Raw genomic sequence first — 26362 nt, forward strand, 5'->3', positions numbered from 1 at the left:
TTTTGGAAGACAAATGTCAATGTTCATGTATCTATCATCAAAGCCGGGAACAACTTGAATTGAGATTCTAACGTTCTGAGTAGCAGCGGTCGCCAGTTAGTATGTTGTTGTTGTTGTTGTTGTTGTTGTTGTTGTTGTTGTTGAGTATGTTGTTGTTGTTGAGTATGTTGTTGTTGTTGCGTCTATATACATTATTTTATTATTTATTTATTTTTTAACCGCTGACGCTGCACATGATTGAAACTGAGTAGACAACAGAAGTAATTACAAAGGAGTGCCTTTGTGTAGCCGAAAGCGGTAGACAAGAGAGTCGTCAATCAAAATGTAATCGTTCAGTATACATGCTGTATACAAATGATTAAATACAAAAAAAGAAGAGAAAATACAGAATGATTTGTTTACCGTGACTGAGGTAGTTTTGTAATGTTCTTCTTTTAGACAAAATCTTGCTTGAAAAACATTATTATCACGCAACCATTAACTAAAAGCACATAGACATCTGGTAATCAAGTTTAACTTATTCCAGAGTGTCTAATACATGACAGAAGTCTCATATGATGGGCATAAAAGTAATTTGTCATGGTAGTCATTACACACGATGATTTTTGGATACCAAAACAGTAACCCTCAACCACCCCTCGCGCGACAAAGTCAGCACGCGTGCGCAGTGCCGTGTCCTCTCGTGTGAATGACAGCACCGTGTGAATGGGCGTGGCTGAAGTCTGAAAGCGCCGTAAACCAAGCGACTGTTTTGGCGAGTGTTTTGGGGGTATGTATGGGAACTTGCCCATCTGGGAACGACGACTTTTTTTCTTCTCGCTCGCTTTCTCTCTCTTTCTCCACGCGTTTGACAACAACGACAGCTTCAAGGCCCTCCGGAGTCTTTATAAGTCGGCCGACAGTCAAAGACATCGCCAGTAAAAGCCAAGTCGGAGCCAAATGACTGTCAGAGACGAAGTCGCAGCCATGACCACCAGCTCGACTGGAAGGCAAGCAGACGACACTTTGAAATCTGGAGAAAGTTCATCGAAACCAGCAAAAGCTTATGAACTCTTCACATTTGGCGAACATTTTCTCCGAAAATCAAAATCAGACGATGCTCATAGAATTGGAGACAGCGCCTTCAAACGAGTGAAAGTAGACGACACTTTGTTGCTGAGACAAACAGTCGGCACTACGGAAAACGAAGACACGTTATCCAAAATGACGAATGCGGACACTTTGCGAAAGCAACCAGTCGACACTTTAGGAACTGGAAGAAATTCACCCAAAAGAGCAAAGGTGTCTCCATGGAGATGCAGCAGAGAGGGAGATGTGACCGTGGTCGCTGCAACGGACATCCCAGCCCACGTAACGGCGGGACCCTATCCTGGGGGGTTGGACTTCGGAGCAAGAACATCGGATCACCAGCCTGCAGGAAACGTTATAAAGGTAAGAGTTTTGCTTTTATGTGGATGAATTGTTGGAGGGTTACTAGTTGGTCAAGCTTCATTTACCTTCTGTGTTGTTTAATTATCTGCTATAGTCTTTTCTGATTGCTCTTAATTAGTGCATTATTTCCATCGTGTGATACCCTCGATTCTTGAAGTGTTTTTGTTGTTGTTGCTGTTGAGTCAGTATAATTGTTAGATTTATAAGCGTTATCACCAAAATCGTCGCTTTCTTCAGGAGCAGCATCGCCGTCATGGGTATATCGTTATTCATGCCCATGCTAAGTTGTGATGACATTTGTTTATTTATCCATTGTAAGCTTTTGTCTCACCATTTGCGTATTCACTAAATAACTAATAAATCTCGTTATTAACGTAATTGAATTAGTAAGTGATTAATTAATAACTTAATCACTTACTTACTTAATTAATTAATTTACTTATTCTATTTCTTATAATTTGCCAGCCCTTCAGAAGAAGACATGTTTGATATTAATACCGAAATGAGTAATAAAACTACGTACCACTACCATGTAAGCACTGAAGAGGAGAATCATAAACAATGTGGTTGAGAGCGTGAGAAGTCTGCAAACAATTAATACAGTTATATATTATTGGTTTTTGATGTTCACAATCCATCTTAGATCTCTAGAATTATTCAAACATTTCTTGCTGGGAAGTTTTATGTACATTTTTATAAAAACACCCAACTCCGCAGTATTATCAACAAGAAATATCAGTGCTACACAAAAAAGGCCAATTTTTTTTAAAGATGTGTTACGTGTTGAAAAAAACCCAAACAAACAAACAAACAATCAAACGATGAAGACATTCAACTTTGTCAAATCTTGCAGCTGTAATTTTTTTTCTTCTTTCTATAACTGTTTTAAACCATTACTTACTTTACATTAATTTTGTTGTTGTTAATCCAAGACACTTTCCACCCAAACACTTTTAACAAACAATAAATCACAGAACTGCCGGAATAAACAGTAAGAAAGAAGGCACACTGCGTTCAGTTATTTGAAAAACTTAACGATTTGGTCAGTACCTATCAACAATGTATCAAAAACCTGTATCAAAAATCATGACTATAAGCAACAGTGTGTTGAAAAGTAAAACGTTACTTCAAATTACTTGCACCGAACATACACGTTGTAATAAAATATCATTGTGTCAAGAAAAAAAAAATAGAAACAAAATACTGACTGTAGTGTACATAAGTTAACAGAAGCCTGCAGAACATTTGTTTCAACGTATACCAAGGATTGAAATCCACTTTGGATGTCGTGTTTTTGTTCTTTTTTTAATTCAAAGAAAATAATTTTATTTATATGTAATCAAAGGATTTGAATTATCTGGCAAAATGTCGAACGGATTTGTAAAAATAAATGGTATTTCGTCCCGTCTTTCTTAGATATAAAGTTCAAACAAAAATTATCAATTTATATTAAAATAAGATTAAAAAAAACAGACAGTTCTCGAATCAAATGTCATTATACACTAACACTGGATGGTTTATTTTTTTTTTGAAGTGAGAAAGTGATGTGTTTATTTCTTCGGGAAATGCATTTATCCACAAAACTTGACATTGAGCTTTAACTAATATTGACTGCAATAAAACATTAACAAATATGAATATCGTCTATGCCACATGATGTGCTACAGAAAATAGTCAACCGTAAGTCTTCTCGAAGAATATGTTTTCAGACAAAGAGTAACATCTAGTAGACTTTAAAGTTAGCTAGCTTTATTACAGAATATATTATGAACTAAATTAATTCTGTAGATCTCCGCACTTTCATAATTGTAATCTTTTTACCGTTTGCCTCAATTAGATGGAACACACGCTAATTTATAGTAATAGACTAATACAAAAGAAGATCCTGTCTCAATAGTTAGATAGACCACGTCACTCATATATTGTTTGTAATTAAACTGTTTGCTTGTTTGTTTTTGTTTGTCTGCACTTTGTAAATGACACGTACCAGATTTTATGTGAACTTTTTTTTTTTTAACCAATTTGTTAATCCGTGTTATACATTGGGGTGTGCTCGTTAAAGATCCCACGATTGACAAAAGGGTCTTTCCTGGCAAAATTGTATAGGCATAGATAAACAAGTCGCGTAAGGCGAAAATACAACATCTAGTCAAGCTGTCGAACTCACAGAATGAAACTGAACGCAATGCAATTTTTCAGCAAGACCGTATACTCGTAGCATCGTCAGTCCACCGCTCGTGGCAAAGGCAGTGAAATTGACAAGAAGAGCGGGGTAGTAGTTGCGCTGAGAAGGATAGCACGCTTTTCTGTACCTCTCTTCGTTTAAACTTTCTGAGCGTGTTTTTAATCCAAACATATCATATCTATATGTTTTTGGAATCAAGAACCGACAAGGAATAAGATGAAATTGTTTTTAAATCAATTTCGGAAATTGAATTTTGATCATAATTTTTATATTTTTAATTTTCAGAGCTTGTTTTTAATCCAAATAGAACATATTCATATGTTTTTGGAATCAGAAAATTATGAAGAATAAGATGAACGTAAATTTGGATCGTTTTATACAAATTATTATTTTTTTAAATTTTCAGATTTTTAATGACCAAAGTCATCAATTAATTTTTAAGCCACTAAGCTGAAATGCAATACCGAAGTCCGGCCTTCGTCGAAGATTGCTTGGCCAAAATTTCAATCAATTTGATTGAAAAATGAGGGTGTGACAGTGCCGCCTCAACTTTTACAAAAAGCCGGATATGACGTCATCAAAGGTATTTATCGAAAAAAAGAAAAAAACATCCGGGGATATCATTCCCAGGAACTCTCATGTACAATTTCATAAAGATCGGTCCAGTAGTTTAGTCTGAATCGCTCTACACACACACACGCACACACACGCACAGACACACACACACACACACACACATACACCACGACCCTCGTCTCGATTCCCCCTCCATGTTAAAACATTTAGTCAAAACTTGACTAAATGTGAAAATGTCCACCAAATACCCGTGTGACTTGGAATAATAGGCCGTGAAAAGTAAATATTCGCCGTAATGGCTTAAGATTTACTGGCCGATGTGAATGCGTGATATATTGTGTAAAAAAATCCATCTCACACGGCAGAAATGAATATGTAAAGCGCTTAGAGAACGTCAAGCGCTATATAAATCTCCCATATAAATAAATAAATAAATTCAAAACAAAATTGCAACAACAGTCACACACAAAGTAGTTCCATAGCGTTTTAATTAAAAAAAATCGTATTGTACTTTTTCTCAATCCAAAAATAAGTAGATACTGTAAATTATATTGAATTAAATTGTCCTCATAGACCAAAAAAAATCCGTTTTATGAAAGTTAGGTTCCCTGTTCCCGTGGATACCAAGACAGCGCGGTCTCAGTCGACAGGTTTTGGTCAGCCAAGACTGAGTATCTGTGAAGACTTTTTAGTGCAGTGTTGATATGCTCAGATGGACAGATTGACTGAATGTTTTAATATCGCTTTGCACAACTTGTTTTCATTTTGTGTTTGTGCGTGTTGCAGTTTTCGTAAAGTTTCAGTTTTGTTTTATTTGTCTCTAATCGTGTAACACCTTATGTAAAAAAACAAAAAAAACCCCAGTTAAGGTCAAATAATGAAATAAGTCGCCTTTAATATCCTCATTGTCTTCCTTTGAATGTAAAGGACCCTTCAAAATACACTATTTCTGATCACATTGTGTTATGGGTACATGGTCTAAGACATCCACCTCCTTCTCCCCCGAATTTTGTTGTTTTTGTTTTTAAACAGTGTAGTTACGTGTCCCCTGCAGATAACTTGGTCAAGCCCCATTTGCGAGGTTGTTTTGTCGATCAAACTGTCCGGACTTCCTTAAAGCCATATGTACCCGATGACTATACACGCTAATTGCTTTACCAACAGCTGGAGACATGCTAAATTAAGTTCCCTGCAAAATATTGTGGTCTAGGACCCCTTCAATGTTGAGATATGTTAATTTTCATTTTGATCTGGATCGTCCTATTTATAGATTTGCCAACAGAGGTAGCGTTGACGCAAGGGAAATAACTCCGCGTCTTTGTTTACATCCAAAGTTTTTGAGACTCTAAAACAAGCTGTAATGCATGTATATGGTCCGCGCATGGCGACATATCGTCATTACATGGTCTTATGGTGCGTTTGACATCGATTATGGGCAAACTACACTTTGTAAACACGGGAGCGCGTACATATGCCTTTAAGACTGACTATCAGTGTGAATTAAGGACGCAGGAGAGAGGGTGAGAGAGAGAGAAGAAAAAATGGAAAAGAGAGAGAGAGAGAGAAAGAGAGAGAGAGAGAGAGAGAGAGAGAGAGAGAGAGAGAGAGAGAGAGAGAGAGAGAGAATGACACAGTTTAATTGAATATGGGCCTACAGCCCCTTTCTATGAGGGGGGGGGGGGGGGTACACATGAATCACAGGAAAAAATAGAAAACATGATATTTAAATGTATGCAAAATACACAGTGGTTTGTTCCAAGCTTTCCTCTATCAATAATCTTGCACATCAATGCTGCCTAATAAATACATACAACCGAACAATAAATACAGCAACAACAAAACCTTCAGCGACAATTAATCCTCATTATTATTTAACATTGACAATCTTAACTGAAATGCAAAAAACAAAAACTTTGCTAAATCTAAAATTGTTTTTGTGTCTTGTTTTTTAAACATGGTAATCATACTGCCCAACTGATCACCAACACTTAATTTAAAACTGTGCTAAATACTTTATTCTTAACTCACAATATGTTTGGCATTCAAACAAAAAATGGATTTCGGTCTCTAATTTATCTTCACAAAAGGGGCAACACTTGTTTTCTGTTGAATTTTGGAAGCGATATCTGTGGATATTTATCTGTGAAACACCCATTCTAAATTGAGCGATGACATTTCTGTACACATCTTTCCATAAAATTTCCACATAACGTTCTTTTTCAAAACAGGCTTTATATTTTCCATACAGTGATAGGCGCTCACTCGAGTCCAAATGATTACGCCAATCATGACAGAAGGAACTGCAGAGCCTCTCCTTCAGTTCTGCAAAAAACACCCTCTCGTTTCCACATCCAAACATCCAAACTTGGTAAAATCCATTTTCACACAAAACTGCCTTTACCTGCGTTACCCATGTGATACCACCTTTTTCGTGGAGGATGAACAACATTTTGCCTTCTTTGAATAAAAATTGTCTGGCTGTCTCAATAACCGTAACCAATATTTAATCAACCTTGTGACTGTTGTCACCCAAAGAGGATACCTACCCAATTCATCATACACAACATCATTGGGAGTTTTATCTACTACGTGCAGAAACCGTTTACATGCAAATAAATGAATACGTTCCAATTGGTCATACTTCTCATAACCCCAAATTTTGGTTCCATATGATAATATTGGCAATACTTGCGCATCAAATAACTTAAAAAATACATCAAATGAGTTACAACCCATGTTCTTTAAAGTATTCAAAATTTCGATTGTGCTTCGCTTTGCTCTTGTTGCTGCGTCTTCAATTGCGTCGCCATAACTATGTCTTGTTGAAAGGGTGAGGCCAAGATATTTATACGAATTTACAACCTCCAACTGATTCCCATCAAAAATCCATTTTTCTCTTGCACTTAAAAATCCGCCTTTTCTGAAAACTATTATTTTTGATTTATCCAGATTTACTCTAAGACCCAGTCCTTGCATTGCTGTATATACCACGTTTAACTGGTTCTGTAATCCAATAACAGTGGATGCTATCAAAGTGAGATCGTCAGCAAACAATAACAAAAAAAGTTCAAGTTCCGTAGGACCGAGGGACACACCATGTTTGCCCTTTTCAATAATTTCGTTCGCCAATTCATTAATTAACAAAGAAAACAGCATTGGGCTCATAACACAACCTTGTTTTAGCCCTTGTGGACATTCGAAATAGTCCGTATAACCCTCATTGGAAAGGACACGTGCTTCAACAGTGGCATACATAGCTCTTATCATTCTTAACATTCTTCCGCTGACACCCGATCTCATCAACACGGACCACAGCACAGTGCGGTTAACAGTATCGTAGGCCTTTCTAAAATCTATAAAACCAACATACAACTTCGATCTTTTTAACAGATGTTTCTCAATGGCGGCATGCAGAGTGAAAATATGATCTGAGGTGGAACGTCCCTTTCTGAAACCAGCTTGTACATCGTTCAAAACGGAGTTTTCTTCCGACCACAGAACCAGTCTGTTGTTAATAACTTGGGTAAATATTTTGCTCAAAATGCTCAAAAGTGATATGCCTCGGTAATTATCCGGATTATTTCTGTCTCCTTTCTTATATAAAGGAATGATAGTAGCCTTCGTCCATTGAAGCGGGAAGTGTCCTTTAGAAAACAAATAATTAAAATATTTTTTCAAAAATGGCAACATCTCATTTTCAACTGTTTTTATCATTTCTGCCAACATACTGTCTGGGCCTGCTGCTTTTCCTGTTTTCAAATGTTTAATCGCTTTCTGTATTTCGGCTCCAGTAACTTCTGCATCCAAAATGTCATTAAAAACACTGTCTGCGGTAGAACATACATCCTCCTCTACATTTATGTCAACTCCTTCATTAAATACTCCTTTACGACACAACGACATAGTTGATAACGTTGAATCCATTATTAAATTGTTTGCTGACGATACAAGTATGTATTTAAGCCTGGAAAATTCTCAGATGCGAACAGATATTTTTAACTCAGATCTTGAAAAAATCGACCAGTGGGCTAGTCAGTGGAAAGTTAAATTTAATCAAAGTAAAACAAAACTTCTGAATATAAGCAGGAAAAGGAATCCAGATTACATCCCTTTAAACTTCGGTGGCACAATTTTACAAGAAACTGAAAGTCATAAACATCTTGGTATTATTATTCAGAATAACAGTAAGTGGGAGTTACATATTAAATCTGTTATAGCAAAATGCCGTACGCTAGTAGCTTGCTTACGATCTTATAAATATAGACTAGGCAGAAAAGCTTTAGAAACAATGTATAAATCCTTCATATTGCCACATTTTGATTATGCTGATGTTCTCTGGGACAACTGCCCAAAGGAGTTAGCCACCGAGCTCGAAAGTATACACTTAGATGCAATTCGAACCATTGTTGGAGCAGTCCGCGGTACAAGCCATCAAAAATTGTACGATGAGTCAGGCTTTTCTTGATTCCTCTTTACATTCTTCAAACCATTTTACTCTTTACGCTGTTCTTCATACAACCCATAATCTTCCTTAAAATTAGTGTGTCGGAAGTGTCTTAAACATTTTCTCACTTCTTTTCGTTTGATATGGCATTCTTTGTCGAACCATACTGCTGTCTGTGTTTTGGATTGTCCCCCTTGAATAATGACCCTTTTCGTGCAATCTGCCGCATTCAAAACAGCATCAGTAAACATATCAAGAGATCTTTCTGGACATTCATCAATCATTGCCTGTGCGTCATTCACATTTTCAGTAAACTCTTCAGATAAAACACAATTTGTAAATTGCAGAACCTTTTCTTTACTCCAAAAATACTTTTCAAATTTCACACAATTTCGTTTTTTCTTCAACCTTTCTTCTGCAACCTGGCATTTTCACACCATTTCGAGTGGCATATGGTCAGACTCGATTCGATCAGCTACAATCATTCTGTGAACAAAATCTGAAAAATCAAAACTGGCGAGAAAATAATCGATAACACTAAAACCGTGCACAGACAAATATGTAAATTTACCCTGATCATCTCCTCGAGCACTTCCATTCATCAACTCAAAATCATAACATACACACAAATCCAACAACTTTTTACCAAAACCGTTAATTTCCTTATCTTGAGATATGCGACTGGTTTCCCATAAGGAGGGACTATCACTTATATCAGTTTCACCAATACTTTGACTAAAAGCTCTATTAACCTGATAGTCACCAGTTCTCGCATTAAAATCACCAGTGCAAATTACATATACGTCACTCTGAGTTTCCAACAAGTCACCAATACACCTTTCCAATTCTGTTATCTGGCAGTCGCATTCAGTCTGGTTATAAAACGGACTTCCATACGGAGGAATATAGGTCACTATATATAATACGTCCTTATCACTACCAAACAAACACTTTGACAGTTTCAAAACAATAACGTTACTGCAGTCAACGAAAACCTGGTCTACAAAATTACACAGAAACTCCTTCACTAAAACCAAAATTACACCAGATCGTCTTCCATGAGAAGAGAGTTTCACCGCTGGATAGATAAATTTCAAATAATCAAGAAAAGTGTTAGTCAAATCAAAGTCATTATCAATAAAGGTTTGTGTAAGTGCTACAAAATCAAAACGTTCAAGATAACTAACCAGGTTATTACTGATCAGAAAGCTTGTTTACTAACCCTCCAATATTGTATGACACAAAACTTATATACTGTGAGCTTAGGGGCCGGCCACATTCCTAGTCCTCTGTACTGTTCGCGTCAGCAAAAGGGTTTTCACTCTCTTGGTTTATATCCCCAGAGTCATAGTTATTTGTTCTGTCCACAAAGGGAGAGTCATTTTTGTTGCTTGCTGCTTGGGGAGTCTTAAACATGCTGGTGTCTATCTTTTTCTGGGAAGGAGGGGGTTTACCCCGCCCTCTTCCATAGCCCCGTATAACCAGTGTAGAAGGAGTGTCCAATTTGCCTTGTTACGCGCAGAGTCCGTTTGGGCAACAACCCGTGTCCGCAGGTTGTACATGGAACCCTGCTGCTGCGTAGTGGAACCCCGATGAAGGAACGCAGCGCATTCACCCCAAGAATTTCCTCAGTTAGTCAGTGCTGTCTCTCCTCAATTCAAAAACTCCAGCGGAAGTAAAGAAAAATTGTAAGTTTCAGGAGAATTATCAACTAATGTGGGAGTGTTCGAGAGAGAGAGAGAGAGAGAGAGAGAGAGAGAGAGAGAGAGAGAGAGAGAGAGAGAGAGAGAGAGAGAGAGAGAGAGAGTTTATATGGGCCTACAGCCCCTTTCAATGGGGGGGGGGGGGGGGGGGGTTACACATGAATCACAGGAAAAAATAGAAAACATGATATTTAAACGTATGCAAAATACACAGTGGTTTGTTCCAAGCTTTCCTCTATCTATAATCTTGCACATCAATGCTGCCTAATATATACATACAACCGAACAATAAATACAGCAACAACAAAACCTTCAGCGACAATTAATCCTCATTATTATTTAACATTGACAATCTTAACTGAAATGCAAAAAACAAAAACTTTGCTAAATCTACAATTGTTTCTGTGTCTTGTTTTTTAAACATGGTAATCATACTGCCCAACTGATCACCAACACTTAAAAACTGTGCTAAATACTTTATTCTTAACTCACAATATGTTTGGCATTCAAACAAAAAATGGATTTCGGTCTCTAATTTATCTTCACAAAAGGGGCAACACTTGTTTTCTGTTGAATTTTGGAAGCGATATCTGTGGATATTTATCTGTGAAACGCCCATTCAAATAGAGAGAGAGAGAGAGAGAGAGAGAGAGAGAGAGAGAGAGAGAGAGAGAGAGAGAGAGAGAGAGAGAGAGAGAGAGAGAGAGAGAATTCGATGAATGGTAACACTGTTATGTCTCACTAAACTCGCTATGAACAAAAAAACTTACCCAAAAAAAACCTGCAGAATTCTAACATAATCCAGGAAAAGAAATTGTCGTCTCTATCAAGTATCGTACGCATGCTTGAACTAGCAAATTCACAAGCGGCATGCAGTTCATTGCGGTCCGTCGGTAAAATTGATGTTTTCCTCCTCGATTAACATTGACTCTTCAGCGAGCACTCCTTGTGTCAAACTCGTCGACAAAGTTGTGAAAAATTCGGGGCTTCAGACCTCATCAACGGTCGCAGGTAAACCTGTATACCTGCTCCGGTTGGAATAACAACTCTATTCAATGCAAAGAAAACACGACGCACCTGGGAGCCAAAGGGAAGACACAAGTGTCACCTGTCATCAAAACATCGCCCGCCCGTCAAAAAGCTGTAAGAAAGTATTAAGTTGAGAAAGAATGTCATGGTGTTGTTGTTATTATTTATGTTCAACTTTGTTGAGAGGTAGGCGAGTTAAAGAGGGAGGGAGGGAGGGAGGGGAATGAGAGGTTAAGGCGAGTGAACGAATGATACGAGGTACCATTTACCGAAGAGCAGAGTATATATGCGAGGGTTTTTAAGATGGTTGTGACCGAAAGAGGGAGTAGAGATGTTACGGTTTTTTACGACGAACTGACTACGAGACTATGGATCTAAGATAGTTGCTGTATTTCCTTTACTTGTTACCGACGACACCGATACATTTGCAGTAGCCGTTTACCTGTTGCCACTGAAACTTGGATGCATAAGTTGATGTACTCGTTTAGTCGTTGCCTGTTCAACTGAAAATGAAACTACAATTGTTTAACAGCTGTGACTGACTTTAAAGGCACAGTGCGCCTCCCGTAAACCATCACAGATACTGTCAGGCTTTTACACACAGTACAAACACCCTTCCATTTGAACGCTCACCAAACGGGAACATCCTAGGTGCCCTACGTAAAGAGCGAGCAATTTTCACAGAATTAATTTTGCGGATTGTGTCAGAGACAATCGGACCGTGGTGCGTTTTGGCGCTAGACCTAACTTTTAAAATCTAAATAATAAATTGACAGCTTGTTACACAAACATTCTTAAATCATAAAAGAATTCTTTTTTCATCAAGACAAGATCAGTACAATTCGAAGTTTTGAAAGTTTGAAGAAAGAAACGCCCGGAAGCAGGGTCACGCAAGGTCGTGGTTCTCGTAGCAGACGACGGTTTATGTCTATCACCAGTTCCTCTGAACAGTCAAAAGCCATCGCGAGAGTTCTTGTGAACCACAGCCGTTTGTTTTGTGCATAGTCAGAGGTACATAATAACGTGCTATTGCAGATAAGCTCACAGCGAGTCGCATTCAAATTACTAACTGACGACTGCATTGTGAAAAAGGGAAACTGGATCACACGGGTTCACGATGGCTCAGGGGTAAGATAAACCACGCAAAAATAAATTCTTTGAAAATTGCTCGCTCTTTACGGAGGGCACCTAGGATGTTCTCAAGCGGTGAGTGTTTAAATGAAAGGGTGTTTGTACTGTGTGTAAAAGCCTGACAGTATCTGTGATGGTTTACGCTTACTGTGCCTTTAAGTTGCGAAATCCATTTCTTACCTTTGCAAATTTCGTATTCTCTGAAACTCTGAATTAAAAAACAAACAAAAAAAAGGTTAATGATATACGCGATGTATGATTGTATTAAAACTGGTTTTAGACAAGAAGTCGGCAAAATCAACATTGTTCCACTTAGAAGATCATCACTCAGACAGCCAGTGAGAAGCTGATCGAAGTCGTACATTCGCTCTCCATTGACAACGTATTTCCCCGCAAATGAAGAGTGACAGAAAAGATCGAGCTACGACAGTATATTGGCTTTATCTTTTGTTTTATACAATTTTTAATGATTTTTTTATCATTAAAGATTGTGTCAAGCGAGAAGTCGAAGTCGACAGTTTTTTCACTCAGAAAATCATCGACTTTCCGAAGTCGTACGTATACTTCGTTCTTCGTATTACGAACGCAACTCCTCCAAATGTGGACCGGCAAACAGAGCTGTATATTGGCTTTTGTCGTGTTTTCATTAAAAACTGGTGTCAGGCGAGAAGTCGAAGTCGATATTTTCCCTCAGAAGATCATCACTCATCTTTCTGCCAACACTTCTGACACCCCCCTGCCGGTGTCCCTAAACGTTTCTGCTCGTAGCCCGATCCCAGCGTTACGGGGGCAGCCAAGCGCGACGCGGACCCCTGCGTTCGGGCACCGTGATCTCTGTACGCCCCTTGTTCCTCCCGCCATTCCGTCGCGCGGTAGGGCGGCGCTGTCGGTACAACGACGACGACCACAACGAGGGCGGGTACCCGCTGCCCTCTGATGGGAAATGTGACACGCCTCTTGGGGGAGTCGGGCGAGCGAGGCGAGGAGCATGGGCTGTCTTATTTCACGGCGAATTTGCGGGCCGCTTTCAGAGGATGCTAGGGGTTAGGGGACAGGAGGTGACCTTCTTTATTGTCATTTGGTTGTACATGGTTGACAGCCGAAGCCCTCGGTTTTTATTTTATATGTAGTGATTTTATAATTAACGATCGACTCGTCGGTTGTTTTGAGAGAGAAAAGAAGAGGCAGAAAAGGAGAGACAGAGAGATGACAACTTTTCCCTTTTCGACAAGTTTCATCCAAGCACTTCATCTTTTACTTAAAAAAAAACCCCCCCCCCCCCCAAGAAAAAAAAAAGAAAAAAAGAGAGAGACAAGATTTTTCCGTTTTTATATAAGAGAAGGTGGGTGAAGAAGGAAAATGTTTCTGAATCCGTGGAGGGGTGGGGGATGTGGGGTAGGGGAAATATCAGGAATCACGACAGTGCTTCGACACCTGCGCTTATTTCACGGCTCATTTTCTGCCCATAGGAATAACTCGCTCTATCCGCCCTGAAAGGCGGCTTATTTCTTCCGACGCGTTGACACCAACTCTCAATAAACGGGTGACTGATACGCTATCTTCCTCTCCTGCATAGGGGATTAACGCGATTAAAAAATCATGAAGAGACGGTTTTCAGGTTTCGCGTACAGGCGTGTATGATCTACAAAATAAAAAGAATGTGGGAATATTCGTGTTTGGGAGTGGGATATTTTTTCTCCTTTACTTGTTTTGTGCGTTTTATCACAAACATTTTATATAGGGGATTAGCCTAGGGGATTTGGAGTTGGCCGCAGATCGAAAAAAGACGCAAAACAGCTTAGTATTAGGGTATTTGAACTGACATCCCAACTTTGTATTTGTGTGTTTGAGCATGATGTGCGAACCGTGAGCATAGAATTTTACGGGTACCCTACATTCAGCCGTTCGAATAGTTTGAGGGAACAGGTGCACGTCTATTGTTGTCGAATGCACGAATATAAATTTAATCTTGAAAGAGATATCACTTCAAAGACAGTTTTCTGAGATCAGCTGCTTTGCAGAAATGTTCAGATACCGTTAAAAGGACATAGAGTGCACACAGAAACGTTTGAGGGAATATCGCATGAAAGCCTTTTGGATGGAGTGAAGAAGCTTTACAGATCTATATTCATGAACAGTCAGATACAATGAAAGGAAAGGTCAGACAGCAAAACGCACAAACAAAATAATAATCATGGCATTTTCAACTGTGGGTTGATTTTCATTGGTTTAAGCGTGTTTTTATTAATTTCTTGTATACATGTTATATACAGTAACAACATTAAGAACGTTAACAAGCAGACTGCTTATGGACACGTTCCAAAACTAATAATCAATACACATTCTGATAACAAGACATGGCGAACAAGTGATAACTTCAACCTTTTTCTTTCAAAATATTTCATAATATTTTATACAAATAAAGAGATAGAGAGAGAGAGAGAGAGAGAGAGAGAGAGAGAGAGAGAGAGAGAGAGAGAGAGAGAGAGAGAGAGAGAGAGAGAGAGAGAATGCTTTGCTACATCTATTGCTGTCACTGTTAATATAATATCAGCCGAAGCGATCAGTTGACATAACGTAATCTTGTACAGCAGAAAATATTTTCATATTCAAAGATATAGTTAAATCAGTATTGCCAAACAAAAGTGTTTTGCAATCCAGAGCGTACGTTGGTAGACTATTGAATAAAATGGTTCTATGTTCGTTAAATTTTGGACAATGTAACAAAAAGTGTTCAGCGTCTTCCGGGCGTACTCCACACGTGCATTCTAAATTATCAGAGAGGTGTCGGTTAACAAGGTCTTGTTGCAAATCACTCATATTTAATCTCAACCTGCTGTGAAATACCTGTGCCTTACGGTTGCCTAAATAATAATACTGTGGAACAACAACATCTCCATTCATCAAAAATCTTTTAAATTCACCAATTGACTGCGTTTGTCGTATATTTTCTGGAAGATTATTCCACAAAGCTGTCGTTGAAGGAAAAAATGAAGATTTACATAACTCACTTCTGCATAATGGAACCTTACGTTCAAGAGGGCGTCGTCTGTGGTAAGGATTTACATCGGAAACCAAGACAGGCAGTTTGGAATATAAATATGCTGGGGTTAAACCATTTACAATTTTATAATACAGCAAGAGTTTATGACGACGTCGCCTTTCTTTCAGGGGCACAAAACCCGATTCATTATACAATTTTTGGTGGCTTGTACCACGAACTGCACCTACAATAATTCGGATTGCATCGAGATGCAAGGTCTCCAACTCGTCTGACAAACACTTCGTACAGTTATCCCAAATAACGTCCGCGTAATCAAACAATGGTAATATAAAGGATTTGTATATAACTTCAAGCGATTTTCTGTTTAGACGATACTTGAATAAACCAAAACACGCAATTGACTTTCTACACTTAGCAATGAGACTTTTTATGTGGGAATCCCATTTACAATTACCTTGTAGGATGACGCCAAGGTGCTTGTGATTTTCAACATCAATCAAAAGTGCATCTTCAAAATACAATGGTGGAAGTAACACATTTTTTGCCTACAAATGTCCAACAATTCTGTCTTTTGACAATTAAAAGTGACTTTCCATTTTAAAGCCCATGCGCAAATTTTATCCAAATCAGAATTCAAAATCTCAGCTCGTGTAACATCGTTATCTAAACATAAATACATGCTCGTATCGTCTGCAAAGAGTTTCAACACTGATTCAAGACCAATACCAATATCGTTAATATAAATGAGAAATAATAGAGGTCCTAAAACAGAACCCTGAGGGACACCAGCAGAAGGGGTGACATAACTTGATTTGGTTCCTTTCAGTACTACTGCTTGTCTGCGATCACTCAAGTAATGTTCGAACCAAACAAGCAAGGGACCCCCTATACCTATCGCCTCAAGCTTGTGTAGCAGACCACGATGCCAAACTTTATCGAAAGCTTTAGATACATCAAAAAATATTGCCTGTGACATAATGTTTTTATCAAGTGCAACACAAAAATCGTCATATATACTCAGTAATTGATAAACAGTTGAATCACCAGCAATAAAACCAGATTGACAGTGTGTAATCAGATTATAATTTTTCAAATAACCAAACACACGGATTTGTACACATTTTTCGAGCACCTTCCCAATACAACTCAGCAAAGAGATTGGACGATAGTTGGAACAAAGACTCCTATCGCCTTTCTTATAAATGGGCGTAATGTGAGCAGTTTTCCAGACAACTGGAAAGACACCCTCGGATAAGGATCTGTTAAAGAGAACTGTAAGCGGTGAAATAATAACAGGTAGTCCAGCTACAAGCAATTTATTATGTATTCCGTCAGGGCCCACGGCCTTGGATAGATCTAAGTTCCTTAGCACTTGGACAACTTCTGCTTCTGTCAATTCAAAAGTCAGTAAAGACGTGCCGCACCAATTTGCCTCGGGCAGGGGATCGTCTGGATTTTCAACTTTAGACTGGCTTTCAAAATAATTATTAAACAAAATCGTTTTTTCACAAATGTTATCAATAATTTTTCCATTATCCTCTAGCGGTGGGATTTCGTTACATGCAACACCTTTTTTCTTCAGAAAGGAATTAACAAGTTGCCACCAATTTTTGCTTCCGAAGTTCTGTTTACAATTTATCCTCTCATCAAGTTCTAAGAAATAATCTCTTTTTCGTTTACGAATTTCATCTGTATACTGATTTCTGGTCAGGCGGAATAATGCCCACTGCTCAGGTGTATTTAAGCGCTTAGCAACTTGATGTATACAATTTTTTGCGTTTCGTAATTGTAAAATATGTTCAGTCATCCATGGGGCGTCATCTTCACGTACTGTTATTACCTTAACAGGCATACATGTTTTTGCAACACGTAATAAGTGTTCAGAAAACAAGGCAGCAGCTTCATCTATGGACGCATTTAAAACTATGTTCAAAAGATCAATTTTGTTTAATTCAAACAAAAAAGTATCAACATCTAACTTGGCATAATTATATATAGTCCTTTTAAACTGACCTTTTTTAAATCTCTGTGACTTTAATTTTACACATGGCACTGAATGGTCACTACAAATGGGGGGTAACACTACAACTTCACTGATTAGGTTTATACTCGTAGTTGGTTGATTACTCTGCGTATCGATTGTTTTTATTTCGAAGAGAACCTTTTCGGACAATGCCTTTCAACAAAGGATTACAACTTGAAACACGCCACAAAACGATTACAGCTTGACAAACACCCATTCTTAATGCAAGCCAGTTAGCCCGGTGCTAGGGGCGGGGATGTAGCTCAGTCGGTAGCGCGCTGGATTTGTATCCAGTTGGCCGCTGTCAGCGTGAGTTCGTCCCCACGTTCGGCGAGAGATTTATTTCTCAGAGTCAACTTTGTGTGCAGACTCTCCTCGGTGTCCGAACACCCCCGTGTGTACACGCAAGCACAAGACCAAGTACGCACGAAAATGATCCTGTAATCCATGTCAGAGTTCGGTGGGTTATAGAAACACGAAAATACCCAGCATGCTTCCCCCGAAAGCGGCGTATGGCTGCCTAAATGGCGAGGTAAAAACGGTCATACGCGTAAAATTCCACTCGTGCAAAAAACACGTAGTGTACGTGGGAGTTTCAGCCCACGAACGCAGAAGAAGAAGAAGAAGCCCGGTGCTAGAATTTTTCAGAAGTTATATACATTTAAGTCTAAATAACGTGATATGTTTGTCGTCGCCAGGCGACAGTAAAATTCTGTTACGAACAACGACGGGCTTTAATACAAACCAAATACAAGGAAAGTTAGCAACTTTATTTCAGTCCCTGTAACGGGATATGTTTGTCATCGTCACCGGTTAACGACAACGCCTTTTTGTTGTACAGAAGAAGTATACAAACTAGCTAGGTGAAACGAAACTTTGCAGCTTCATTTTAGTCCCAATAACAAGATATGTTTGCAGTAACCATCGGTTACCGACAGTTCCTTTACAAACAGCGATATGGTTGTCGACTTCTTGTCATACAGAAGAAATGCAAACCAGTTAGCTACTATACCATTCGTTAAGTAGACTACGTATTTGTCTCAATAACGCGATATGTTTGTCGTCGCCATCGGTAACCGACAGTTGAACAGCAAAGGGCGCCTTATTAGTTCCTTTCTGTTGCACAGGAAGGTTTCAAGCAGCTGACCCATTTGCTCATCACTGACGGTTTATTTGCCCAGACTAATCGAACCCCGAGATGCGCACTTGACTGCAACGTTTGTTCAACTCAGACGACCCAGTGAAGAGTCCGTCTTGATAGATAACCCACGCGACACACACGGCGATAAGTCACGGGTCTGGGGTCCTCAACTCCTTGCCCGCGGCGACGAAAGCGGCTCTTCAAAGCCATGTTACCTGGACAGTAGCTGAACAGGTAGCCGTCCAGCCACAATCGACTGGCAAAAGCTTTCAGACTCTAGTTCTGAAAGTTTTAGGATTCCCACTTTCGGGGCGTGTGCCGGAGAGAGATTACCGCCGTTACGAGTGTTTTTTGTTTTACCGACACAGTCTTTGCAGGCCGGCGATTGCTGTTCTTGAAGGGAATTCGTACCCGGCTGTCTTGTTGCCTGGTGACCACTGCTGGGCGAAGATGTCTGCAGCAGATCACTCTGTTCGCGTGTTTTACGGAGCCGGAGGCTAGCTAAAGCGATCAGCAAGGGTCCATTGTAGCTGTCCATAGACCTCCCACTGTCCCTGCTTGCACGGAACGCTCGTTCCTATGACCGAGTAAATGAGACTGATGTGGACACGGGAGCTAGCCGCCAGTTTGTGTGCGTGGAAAGGTTCTATTGTAGATCCGCTTTATCCGCTTTTTCCCCACTCCACCCCGGCGTGTGCCCTGGCTAATAGGGGGAGGGGCAAAGCCGGCCAGTTTGTACTTGGGCTTTGCTGTAGCTGCCTTCTTTTCTTCCACCGGATAAAGGTTACAGTTTTTTTTACAATGCCTTTCCCATTCCAATGATTAAGTACTCAAGGCCAAACATGCAACGACCGACCACCCCAGTGGGGTCCCTATTCACAAACACACCACACGTTTAAAGGTTTATTAAACAGTTGTGGTTCTTGTTTCTGATGGTCATAAATTTACCGTTTGACTATTGAAAAAAACTTTAGGTTAGCTTAATTTTATAGTTAAACAGAACTCAGATGAACACAATAATACGAACAGAAGTTGGCCTATAATGTGTGGAGAGAAAAAAATAATGCAATATAAATACATGTACAACCTAAGCGCTGTTTTCAAACACGAAGATATTGCACATTTTGAACTAGCTCAGTGCATAACCATTTTCTTACCGTTACATACATCAGTACGCATCTCAGGACAATTACTATACATCATAACAGAGGATTCCACGATTTCTCTTCAATATTTACAGGCTAATTCACATCCACACACCACGGGTATACTGTGGAGCAAGTCACTGGCGTACTAGATATAAAAAAATAAAAAATAAAAATTGAACAAGACAACACGATAATAATTTATCAAGAAGCGAGGTAACAGCCTGGTACGAGTGGTCATTTCAGCGAGTGGTCAGTGGGCGGTGAAGCAGCAAGGAAGGGGTGAAAGAAGCAGGACTTGTCACCAGCTGAAATGTTTGTTCAAACCTCATTAGCTCCTGTTTGGCTGTCTTGTTTCCCCCCATACTTCGCCGGAAAACCCTGGAGTTGGCTGAGAACTTAAAATCTCACACGCATGAAATTCATTCTATCAACTCGCTCTCACCTTCTGAGGGGGGACCCTTTCCTATCAAACCCCCTTGCTTTGTGTGGTCTACTCTTTCCAACACCAGACGATGAGTTAACCAAACAAGGTGGAGTGAGAGTTTAGCCAAGAATGACACGCTTCTGGTCAAATATGACGCTGAGTGTTGGAGAGGTGGCGGCCATTGTCAGGGACCTGCTTGACTAGAGTGCCACACAGAGGTAGGGAGCTCTTCACCAAGAATTGCCTGTTGCCCTCACGGCGTGAGTGTAAGAAGCACCCCTGTTTAATAACACTGTGTGTTTTGCGATCAGCTGGTAGGCCATTGGGGCTGTGATAGACGTCTGCAGTTTAACGGTATCTTCGATACGACCCAACCTTGGAGGTCTACATTTATCAATGAAGGGATTACTAGTAAAACTGTAGAACAGTGAATGTCCTGAATTTTGTACATGACACCGTCAGTAGACAATACATCATGGGGCACCCCCTTCTCAATGTCCTTTACTTAGATGCCAAGGCCTCAGGTTAGACTGGAAACTGTTTTCTGATTTTTTTTAAGCATTATCATTTTAAAATGATTATCTTCATGTTCTCAGCGCTGATGATAATTTTGTGCACGCAACAATAGCCTTTTCGTGTAGATGACCACTGAAAGTCTTTTAAATATTTGCATGTTTTATGCTATGATGATTTCGCCAAAGGAACACTCTCAATTTAGCAAAGCCATCAGACTGTTTTTTTCGAGTCTAAAAGTTGCCACAACAAATGACAAAACACACAAGCTAAACCAGCAGGTAACATTCGCAGCATAATCAGGAAACGTTCAACACACAGAGACTTAGCACAGGTTACGCACGCGTCAACTTGTGAACTCTGAAGGACTTTGTTACCGAAATGAAGTGCATGTGAAAACACTACCTGCTATTGAGGTGCCAACGATACTGAAGGGCACTTCATACCCGTAATAAACCAACCTGTCCCGCCCACTTTTAAGCTGGTTGTAACTGGCAGCGGGAATATCTGAGTACATATTTCTATTGGAACCGCGGGTATATGGAGTGAAACCCGATATACATGTATGCTCGAGTGTAGCGGTGAAGTGTTTCCAGTCAAACACACGGCAAAGTCGGCTTATGGACCTTGTACGACTTCGCACTAATTGCAACAATTAGAGATAAATGTCACGCGCCGTGCCTTTGTAATTTTTGTTGCAACAACGGGGGGCAGGTACAATGCTGAATGAAGCACTAGCCTAAGACGCACAATGAGAGGCCGGAATATCATTGCCTTCTGGTTACTGGTTCTCCAGAAAATGGTAGAACATGGCATCAATCAAAGAAAATCAGGATTTAACGGATTTCATTTATGCTTCGTCCCTTTCAAAGCTGGTCCTGTTTGTATTTTGTCCTATTTGTCTCGAACCTAATAGTTATGTCTTTTTATTTCAGTGTATGTGTGTGTGTGTGTGTGTGTGTGTGTGTGTGTGTGTGTGTGTGTGTGTGTGTGTGTGTGTGCATAGAGACGACGCAGGCAAGTTGTTCTTTCTTTACTTTCTTTATTTTGTGTTTAACGTCGTTTTCAACCACGAAGGGTTATATCGCGACGGGGAAAGGGGGAAGATGGGATAGAGCCACTTGTCAATTGTTTCTTGTTCACAAAAGCACTAATCAAAAATTTGCTCCATTTACAATATATGACCTTACTGGGAGAATGCAAGTTTCCAGTACAAAGGACTTAACATTTCTTACATACTGCTTGACTAAAATCTTTACAAAAATTGACTATATTCTATACAAGAAACACTTAACAAGGGTAAAAGGAGAAACAAAATCCTTTAGTCGCCTCTTACGACATGATGGGGAGCATCGGGTAAATTCTTCCCCCTAACCCGCGGGGGGGGGAAAGTTGTTTGAAAAACGTTCTCGAATACTAGGACAGTGTCCAGTTTTTCAAGACGGCTGAAACACGGGTAGAGTGTTCACAACGGACGATTCTTTTGACGGTTTCGTTGCACCCTGCAGATTTCTTCATCATCAAAAAATTGCAGGGTTTTAGAACGTCCACGTTTAAAGCCTTTCTATTCTTACATAATGATGTTCACCACAGTTAAACTTTACCCTTTCTTTAACGAGTATTTTATTTATCTTCTGTATTTTGCAGGTTGCATGGAGAGACGGACGCATCATAACAGCAGACGACAATGGCGACGAAGACCTTGGCAGGAAACCCAGACCACAACAGGCTAACCAAGACTCAGCAGACGATCAGTCACGATGGATGATGGCGCTTCAACCGGCACGTGACCGACTGGAGCAGAACGTGGAGGTGGTGACGGAGGCAGGCCGTCTCGTGCTGCACGTGCTAAAACGTGTGCGTCAAGGGGAGCGACTCTTGCTGTGGTACAGCGATTCCTTGGCCCGAGCTTTCGGCGTGCCCATTTTGACTCCGGCTCATATCAGAGGTGAGACTGACAACGTGGAACATTATTGATGTTTGTTCATAAGTACTCAGGCCAGAGCTATTGTTGGTCGAAAGAACGTGGAATATTATGGATGTTTGTTCATAAGTACTTAGGGCAGACCTATCTTCGGTCGATAGTCTGGCTCATATCAGAGGTGGAAGAACGTAGAATATAATGATACGGTATTTTTTGTTCATAATTGTAACACGAACAGGAAACATAATTTCGTTGTTTAAGTGTTGAAATAATCGACAATTCTGTTTATGGAAAGAACATTTTGGCAGTTTATACCTGACTTCAAGATACTGTCTTCGCCGTTCACTTTATTGAAACTAGTTATTCCTAAGTCGGCTTGGAGCCATGCACTTCAAAAACTAACTTCTTTTTGTACAAGTTGCATCTTAGTTTTGTAGTGTGCACGACACCGTGCCGTAGTTTGTGATAATGATGCTTATGACAATTATGACACCGAATACGACTGACTAATTATTGTTGTATTACAGGGAACCAGCAGTACATGTGCACCGCCTGTCACACCACCTTTCAGTACCCCAACACCCTCAAGGCGCACATTCTATTCAAGTGTGACGCAAGCACCAGTTCTTCCACCGCGTCACACAGCCCCTCTTTGACGTCACCGTCCGCCTTCACCGTCACCTCGCCCACGTCACCCTATCGTCTCATCGGTTCTGGTCCCAGCGCTTTCCGCAGATCTTCAGCCTCTGCACAGTCTCCTGATTCTCTCAGAGGTTCTTCGTCAAAGACGCACGATTTGTTTTCAGCGTCCAGGAGAAGAGAATGGGAGCAGAGAGCATTGTTAAGTCCGGACAGAACAAGAAGTAGTGACAGCAGTGGGAGAATGGCTTCAATACCAGACAGAAGAGCCATGACCCCAGACTCCTCCACAGACGAAAGCTCTGCCTTGAATCTGAGCACGAGAAAACCTCTCTGTCAGTCTTCCAGTTCCGGCTTGCACCCTGCGCTGTCCATACCTGGATGTCATAGCGCCGCGCACCACAGCCCGCCTGGCTTGCCGCGAGGGGGCAACACTCTCCCTCTTCCCACAGGGCCTCAGCCTATTCAGATCTTCAACCACATCCACCCACCAGGTCTCCCCGCCCTGCCCCTTCCCCTTGAGCAGCACGTAGCGCTAAGGTTGTACTATCCCTGGCTGGCCTCTCTGCCTGACCCGACTAACCCTGCCAAGCTGCTCTGCGCTTCTGTCCCAACGTCTGCTCATGCTGCTGCAGCTGCTGTGCTGGAAGAGCAACGTCGACACCACCTCGCCGGCTTCCACCCTCCTCACTCCCACCATCATCTCCACCATCATCATCCGCAAAGCGTTGGGGGCTTTATGTTCCCTCCTCACTTTCTCGGCCCTGACCCCGCTGAGCAACAGTCCTTGTTGATGACCTCCACAGGTCGTGATGGCGGGGTGCTTCCTACCGTTCCGCTGACTGTATCCACGGGTAGTTCTCTGGCCAACAGCATGAGCGTCGGCGGCTCTTTGTCGGGTAGCTACCCGGGCTCCAGTTCCAAGCCCCGCCTCCCGCTCATGCCAGTACCGTCAGAAAAGGAAGGGGAGCCCCTGGATCTCCTCCCTCCCTCCTTCTTTGCGAACAAGTCCTGCAAAGGTCACCTGTGCATCTACTGCGGCAAGCTGTACTCGCGCAAGTACGGGCTGAAGATCCACCTCCGGACTCACACGGGCTACAAGCCCCTCAAGTGCAAAGTGTGCCTCCGACCTTTCGGAGACCCCAGTAACCTCAACAAGCATGTGCGTCTTCACGCAGAGGGAGACACGCCTTATCGCTGTGACTACTGCGGCAAGGTGCTCGTGCGCAGGCGCGACCTGGAACGTCACATCCGTTCCAGGCATCCCTCCGAGTCCAAGGACGACGATGACGTGAGCACAGAGTGCGTGGATTCCGAAGTTGACGTCACTTCCGAGACAGAGTCGACGGCTGACAGCGGGGAGCAGGAGATTGAGGTCACGTGAACTGGTTGAACAGATGTTAGTCGTATATATATATACTAGATGAATACCCGGCTTTGCCGGGTGGATTGCGAAACAGAGTATGCAGCGTGGGGGTTCACCGGCAAAGCTCCTGACTATTAATGGTTGCAATGAATATTTACCATGGGAGGGGTAGTATTAGTGGCAATATTTTGAAGATGGGAGGGATTTTGTACACAAATTGCAATTCTTAGATGTACTACCTGTGCAGAAAAGCGCTGCTTAGATTCGTTTTCGTTGTGTGGCGGAAGTGAAAGAAGTGAAGAAGTAGAGCCGAAAAAAAAGTGTTTAGTTTCGTAATTCGTATCGCGAAGCAGAGTATTCACCGCAGTTCACCTCGCCGCGCTTAGAGCACGTGTTGAAAATTTTCATCGACCTGTTTGTGCCCGGGATCCACCTGAATACACCTACCAAATTTGAAGCAGATCCATCGAGAACTTTGGCCGTGCATCGCGAACACACAGACAAACACACACACACAGGGTGTTTAGATTCAAGGGACATAATCGTTACACAACAACAATGAAGGAGTCCGTCATTCATTGCCTCCCTTTAGAGAAAAAAATGCACCCGCTTCCCTCTAAACCCTAAAAATGTTTTTACAAAACGCTTAGAGCACGTGTTGAAAATTTTCATCGACCAGTTTGTGCCCGGGGTCCACCCGAATACACCTACCAAATTTGAAGCAGATCCATCGAGAACTTTGGCCGTGCATCGCGAACACACACACACACACACACAGAAGCCGTATATCTATATACTAGAATGAATACCCGCTTTGCCGGGTACCCGGCTTCGCCGGAAAGTAGAGCCGAATGATACCCGGCTTTGCCGGGAAGAAGTAGAGCCGAATACCCGGGTACCCGGCTTCGCTTCGGTTGTGTCCGGGGTCTACCTGAATATGCCCACCAAATTTGAAGCAGATCCATCGAGAACTTTGGCCGTGCATCGCGAACACACACACACACACAGACACAGACAGACAGACACAAGTCGTATATATATAGATAGATTAATAGATAGATTGTTGTTGATAGATAGATAGATAGAAGATATATATGTGAAGTACGTCCATAAAAGTCATGTGTTCTGCTTGTTTTCGGACATAAACGATTGACTGAACCAAGATGTTGATGCTGGTAACATCTCTCACGTATTAAGAACTAGATGATTACCCGCTTCGCGGGGTACCGGCTTCGCGAAGGAAAGGAGATAAACGCGCAAAACACTGGAGACCTTCTAAAAATAGTAACGTGCAGTGACCTTCTAAAAATAGTAACGTAGTAACGGGAATATGGATTGACGCCACACAGAGGAAGGGAGATAATCGCGGCTGAAAACACTGGAGAAGATTAGGAAGAGTTACTGGTAGTGGATCCCGACACACACAAAAATCAGTTCAGCGCGCACAGCGCTGTGCGCTGAGAGCACGTGTTGAAATATCTCATCGATGAGGTTGTGTCCAGGGTGTAGCTGAATACGGTGTCCAAATTTGAAAAAGATCCACCGAGAACTTTGGTCGTGCATCGCGAACAGACAGACAGACAGACAGACACTAGTCGTATATATATATAGATGTCAGTCTTGTTGTTGTAGCCCCCCCCCTCGATAGAAAACGAACAAACAGTTTGGTAACGTTTTTCGA

The 26362-nt window shown here is 41.1% G+C and overlaps 1 protein-coding gene across 1 annotated transcript; it reads left to right on the forward strand.

Moving 5' to 3' along the window:
• The first annotated feature begins 1108 nt into the window (after positions 1-1108).
• LOC138962394 (PR domain zinc finger protein 13-like) lies at positions 1109-26095 on the forward strand. The gene is made up of 3 exons (XM_070334199.1): positions 1109-1431; positions 22400-22700; positions 23204-26095. Exons 1-3 carry the CDS (start codon positions 1204-1206, stop codon positions 24697-24699), a joined length of 2025 nt encoding a protein of 674 aa, XP_070190300.1. The 5' UTR covers positions 1109-1203; the 3' UTR covers positions 24700-26095.
• Positions 26096-26362: the final 267 nt, after the last annotated feature.

This window comes from Littorina saxatilis, linkage group LG3 (genome assembly GCF_037325665.1).
Source record: "Littorina saxatilis isolate snail1 linkage group LG3, US_GU_Lsax_2.0, whole genome shotgun sequence".
Taxonomy (NCBI): Eukaryota; Metazoa; Mollusca; class Gastropoda; order Littorinimorpha; family Littorinidae; genus Littorina; species Littorina saxatilis.